General features: G+C 34.3%; 2 protein-coding genes across 3 annotated transcripts in view; both read left to right on the forward strand.

Annotated features, from left to right (window-relative positions):
• Positions 1-2,456, forward strand: part of LOC130646962 (tRNA (guanine(10)-N2)-methyltransferase homolog) — a 56,716-nt gene extending 54,260 nt beyond the window's left edge. The window contains exons 14-16 of one of the 2 annotated variants that reach the window (XM_057452645.1): positions 260-391; positions 1,411-1,534; positions 2,013-2,456. In XM_057452645.1, the coding sequence (XP_057308628.1) occupies positions 260-391; positions 1,411-1,534; positions 2,013-2,153 (397 nt within the window). In that variant the 3' untranslated portion in view covers positions 2,154-2,456. The other variant, XM_057452646.1, reaches the window with a different exon arrangement.
• On the forward strand, positions 2,420-5,727 carry LOC130646959 (uncharacterized). Its single transcript, XM_057452642.1, has 3 exons — positions 2,420-2,547; positions 2,688-2,878; positions 3,368-5,727. Exons 2-3 carry the CDS (start codon positions 2,704-2,706, stop codon positions 4,645-4,647), a joined length of 1,455 nt encoding a protein of 484 aa, XP_057308625.1. The 5' UTR covers positions 2,420-2,547; positions 2,688-2,703; the 3' UTR covers positions 4,648-5,727.
• The last annotated feature ends 273 nt before the right edge of the window (positions 5,728-6,000 follow it).

Raw genomic sequence — 6,000 nt, forward strand, 5'->3', positions numbered from 1 at the left:
TAGTGGTACAATATTTCTTTGAAAATTGTGCATGTGATCATGTTTTTAGTGGTTACTTGTTGTTCCACTTTTATTAACCTTTTACGTTAAGCCCTTTTGCACCGAAAGCGTCCTTTCAGGTGCCTTTTTTGCGACTTCTAATCATGAACTGTAAAACTTATCCTTGGTACGCGTTAATAAAGAAAATGAAAAAAAATAAACAAAATATATAAATTATATACTACATTCATTTATTAAACTTTTCAACTTCTTATTGTAGTCGCGATGAACACATACCAGCCAAAAAACATCACAATTTATCAAACATTATAACTGATTTGCTCCACTTTGCTTTCAACTATCTCGTGTTAGGAGGACGACTGGTGTATTGGCTACCTGTTTATAAACCAAGGTATGAAAGATTCATATAAACTACGGTATCCTCTCGTTAAGTGGGACCCCAGATAAGTAGGATGCCCGCTATATACTACACTTGTTCTCCGTCCCTTGAACTCCCCAATCTTTTTCAAGCAAAAAAACTAGTTTATAAGAAAGTCGTCTATTGAAACATTTGACAAAGTTTAAATTTACAAAACACGAAAAAAAAGTTGTGCTAATTCCAAAAATGAATTTTCAAGAAGTAAAAAATTGTAAAAAAATCTAGATTTGACACTTTTTCTCTTTTCAGCTGGACATTGGAAGATTTTTTATTCCAGATATTTTGTATTGGAAAAATGAGAGTTTTTTGTTTTCCATGTGGTGCTCATAATGCCGGTCTTTTTCAAAACTCTCAAAACAATCTAAAGTTTAAATCTGGGATGAACATTGACAGTTGGACTTTGTCAAGGTCACAGTGAGGGTTATAACGGATAGAAGTACGTGTGTTGACATTAAACGTCTTAGTCCAGACATACATGGCGCATTTGGCCACCTTGAAAGTTTAAAACTCATTTTTTGTTTTTCGAAGTCCTACGAAGTCCTATTACAAGTGGACCTATATAACATTGATAAAGATGGTTTTTACGATAACCAGGTGACCATGCGGTATTTTGCAGACCAGACTATATATGAATTAACTCTATTTACTCCCCCGTTTCAGTAAAGAATAAAAAAAAGGTATATGGGTTAATTTATTTCTTGCATTGCAGATTTACGGTTGAAAATACTAAAAACAGTCTAAATTTCACTTTTTATCACCCGAACACCAACCTAATTAATATTGTTTAGTTTTATGTTTTTAGAATTATCGCAAGTGTTTTCGAGTTTTAAGGTGACCAAATGCGCTATAAATCATTAAACTATTTTGCCCAACATTATAGCTACTTATGCAACTTTTTAAAGAGTTTGCTACTAAAACAGTTGTTTTAGTAGCAGCGTTACAGTTGGCAAAACGTTGTGCAATGTTGGCCTGGCTAGTTCTATCTTGTTTAGTTATACTGAAGAAATGATACCAAGACATCCTGGATTGGAACTTGTTGGAAATTGTGAGCAACACTTGACTAAAACAGTTTCAAGAAGAATGATCACAATGATAAAAACGAAAAGACTTGCAGAGGTACGATACAAAGTTTCAACGAAGGAGGGTGCTTTTTTGTTATTATAAATCGTCTTTAAGGAGTGCTGCAATATCAATGTTTTTATATAGCACGGAGTAGATCTTTTCTTTAACCTCACATTACCCACTGTAGAATACTCTAGATGTTCTTTGTTTACCGCTGTCATGGAAGACTGTAAAGATGGTACCACCATTCTGCTGTCTGATTTTGCTCTTTTCTGTACTCGCGTTTTTCCGGAGTGCGATTACTACAATTCCATAAGAGGAGAAGTTACAGATTTTCCGAATCATATCATTCTTATCTATTTTTTAATCCCTTTGATAGTAATCACTAAAATTTATACACTTAGGTATTTTTATCGTCAAGTTTGAGCGCCTTCTTATTTATGTTCTAATTTCATGTGTTTTAAATGTAAAGCCTTCGTGTAAGACTTTCATAGTGCATACACATTCCTGTAATCTCTTGCGTTGTTTTTAGTGTGAAGCGTCAGTGGCTAGTACACACACTGATGAGTGGATACAACAACAAAATGATTTTCGAAAGAATTATTTCACTGGAAATCCCATGAATGTGAAACCTGATGTTCCAGTTATTAAAATTGAGAAAGAAGCTAAATGATACAAGCTGACACGGAGAGTGTGCATCGTGTTCAGCGGGTGATGGAGCTGTCCCAAGTGTCGGTGATTTTGTTCAGTGTCGACGGCCAACTTAACGTACATCAAATAATAAATAGATGTCGTGGCAAGACGGAAAAGTTTCCCGTTACAGTAGACTATTTTTCAAAACATTTTAAAGTACGAAGGCGTGTATGTGCATAATGTAACGTTTCGAATTTTTCTGTTGTTTATATTTTACATCCGCCATTATGAAAAGTGATATAATTTTTTATATGTAAATGCTAATACTTTTTATGATGTCATATATTTTCATGTTTTTATATTAGCGAAACTTCTATCCTCAACTTCCTTTAAGATGACGGTTTTAATCCTTCGTCAATATTTTTGGTCATAAGGTGACTTGTTAGTTAAACTTTTATATGTCACTTACTTTGTGCAGAATGTTGAATAGCCGTAACATGAGGGGTTAAAAATACAGAAAAAAAATTGGGGGGAAAGAATATATTTACCCTCTAAGAATATATATTTTTTCTAGAGTATAGAGAAATGTAATGGAGAAAAGCACTGCGAAGGAGGTTGCGCTTCCCGTGGTGGCTCTGAAAAGTGGTGTGTTTCGTTACAAACAAAAAACACGAAATGTTCCGTACAAAGATGTACCAAATTGTCGAGTAAGCAAAAATGTTTTATATCCAAACTTGAACGCCTCCAAAGAAATAGAAAACGAAGGTAATTTTTGTGTTTAAACGTCAACTCGCACTATTTTTTGCCTAAGAGTAAACGTTAAAGTCTTTCTCGCTGTGAAGATTCTTAACATCTGTTAAGCATTTATACACTACACGTAATATTTGACACCAAATTAAGTAAAGGGGATAGGGTGGTAAGTTTCTTTGCTTGTTTTAACAAATTATTTCTAGATATTGTATTTATGCGTGGTAAGTTTCTCTGCTTGTTTGAACAAATTGTTTCTAGATTTTGTATTTTTGCGTGGTAAGTTTCTCTGCTTGTTTTAACAAATTATTTCTAGATTTTGTATTTTTGCCTGCATATATTTTTGCGACTTATTTTTTGAATATTAACGTGCATTTATTTTTGCGACCCATTTCATTTCGCAAATTGCCTACCGGTAGATTTTTCGCATCAATCAATCAATCAGTGTTTGTTATATTTGATTTTTTCGTGATAATACCACTCCTCAAATTTTTATTTCTACAATAGATTCGTTGTTGCTTCACTGTTCGCTAGTTTATGAAGAAGGTTCATCAAAACTCTTCTTCAAAATTCCTAATGAAAAACTGTACAGAAACACAGGCGAAGTCAAACATACGATGCTGGAATGTACAGACATATCAGCCGCCGACCTGAAAGTAAGCACTAAGTTTGGTTGTTGGGACTCGATCTCCTGCCGTTTGTTAATCGAGTGTAGAAAACCTCTGGTGGCGTGGTCAACACTTCACAACAAAACGGACAGACAGCGCGAAGAAGAGAACGATTCTGTGTTTGAATCGGATCATGAACCACCTCGGGTTGGGGTCACATACATTGCAGTTTCACAAGACTCGTGCATGGTGAAAGCAACTTTTGATGTGGCATACGTTACTAAGTTAAGAGATCTTTTGCATTCTGTTAAAGTGGCTAAACTTCACGAACGAAAACTCGTGCTGGAGAATCGTAAAAAAGGTATAGATAAAAAGATTCCTGTCCCAGTTAAAATACAGGAAGGTTTACCTGAATGGGTAAATTACATCCCTGCAAAGTGGTACTCGTCAACAATTCGTAAAGTAATCGAGTATATTTTGCTCGTTTACACAATTTTGACGTTATCCTGGGCGGTATGGCAGTTGTATAAACACGTGGATTTTATACAGCGATATTTACGCCCTATTCTACAGTTCATTGAGATGTATTTTGACCTGCTAAAACGTTGGTTTCGATGGCTGGATGGTTTTGTGGAAGTTCTTACTGAATACTGGTGGGCGTATATGAAACCTGTGTATCTTTTGGCGGCTCCGTTATACGCCTCGTTGGCTCAATTATTCAAACCACTACGTAACATTGCCGGTATGATCACAGCAGTATCGGAACCTGTAATCGGATTTTTTCGGGCTGTTGCATCGGTTTTAAAACCTCTGTTTCAACCCGCGGCTTCGTTTTTCAATATTTTCACTGAAACGTTTCGTAAGTTGTTTGGAACATTCATGACGATGTGGAATATGGTGATGGAAACGGCTGCCGTGCAATTTGTCTTGACAAAGTGTAGAGATGTGGGACTTAGTGGGGCATTACACCAAGTTGTTCATGGCGGACTAGATCCGTTCAGGGCTCAGGTTGTTGTGGTAAGAGATTTGTTGATCCGAAGTATGAAACAAATATTTTACGCGCTGAAATTCATTATTACGAGAATTATATATATGCAAATGTTTGTCCAACGAGAACGTCAATATGCTAACGAAGATCAGTCGGAGATTGTTGTTAACGACAAAGCAAAGGCCGAATAATTTGACAAAAAGTCCGTACGTTATAGCATATCTTTTTACGTGACTCGCGTTGCGTATTTTTTTTTTTTTTTTGTTCATTTTTTTATCACTTTTTATTTACAATGTTCCATAATGTCTTATATATTTGAAATTTTAATATCTTTCTCGATTTCCTGTATTTTTAATTTTATATTTTATACAAAGTTGCATTTTATAGTTTTAATTGTGTATTGATGGATATTATATTTTGAATACCTTGATTGTCCAGTTGACAGAAGGTTTGCAAGTAGAAACTTATCTCTATACTCTTTGTTCCTTCTTTGGAGACACTCAAGAACTGAAAAACTAAACTACGCGTGGTACAGTACGTTTTCTGATCAGAGTGATATGAAGTGCCACTGATCAGAGTGATATGAAGTGCCACTGATCAGAGTGATATGAATTGCCACTGAGCGTTAGTAAACTGTATATTAAGTTTAAGTTCTAAATGAACTAGGAAAAAATTTAAATATATTCACACCATTCTAAAAACGTGGCTAAGTTTTGGGTTTAGCTAGCTAACATATACTAAAAGATACGCACCTAAAACCTGAAATATTTTAACTTTTTTTAACACTACCTCTACCAATAAATACCCTCTTTATAACCGTGTTAACTACGATTTTGTAAAACTGCTAGTTAAAAGCTGTAAAAGACAACATTTTGTTGATACATTCTTCAAACTTGCATATAAGCAACTAGCATCCCAAAATTTGTCAATAACTAATCTCGTTTTATGTTATTCTGCGTTTTCGCATGCATATTTTGCAGAACCAAATAAATATGGAAATAGGTCATTAAAAGAAAAAGGTATAAATTTTGAGAGAAAAAATGATTTAATAAAAAGCGAGCATAGACGATTTTTTAAAAAAGAAAAGTATCTTGAGAGACACGTAATAAATGTGGCTCCGAAGGTATTCCGACAGGGGTAGGTACAGAGAGGGGAAAACTTTTTGTAATTTCATTTCAATTCTTTTTTATTTCAAAATTATATTCTTAGCTGTATAGTATTGAATTGTTTACTTGTAAAAAAGTGTTTCTGTAAAAGAAGCCAAAACGAAACGTGGTGTTGATTTTATCTGTTCAAAAATCCTGGGCTGACTTGTAAAGAATAGAACATGCCGTAACTTAGAAATTCCTAAAATGTTAAAACAACTTGATATTTCTTTTAAAGTTTTCTGAAAAAACAGATCTTCTGCTAGCACTTGACCAGCACGGTGATCGAGAGCTACATCCAAAAGAATCAAATTAAGAAAAATATTTAAATTTAAAAATGACTTCCGAATGAAATCAAGTTTACTGAATTCAATAAAATATGGTTTTATCTCCACATTA

Source organism: Hydractinia symbiolongicarpus, chromosome 6 (assembly GCF_029227915.1).
Source record: "Hydractinia symbiolongicarpus strain clone_291-10 chromosome 6, HSymV2.1, whole genome shotgun sequence".
Lineage (NCBI taxonomy): Eukaryota > Metazoa > Cnidaria > Hydrozoa > Anthoathecata > Hydractiniidae > Hydractinia > Hydractinia symbiolongicarpus.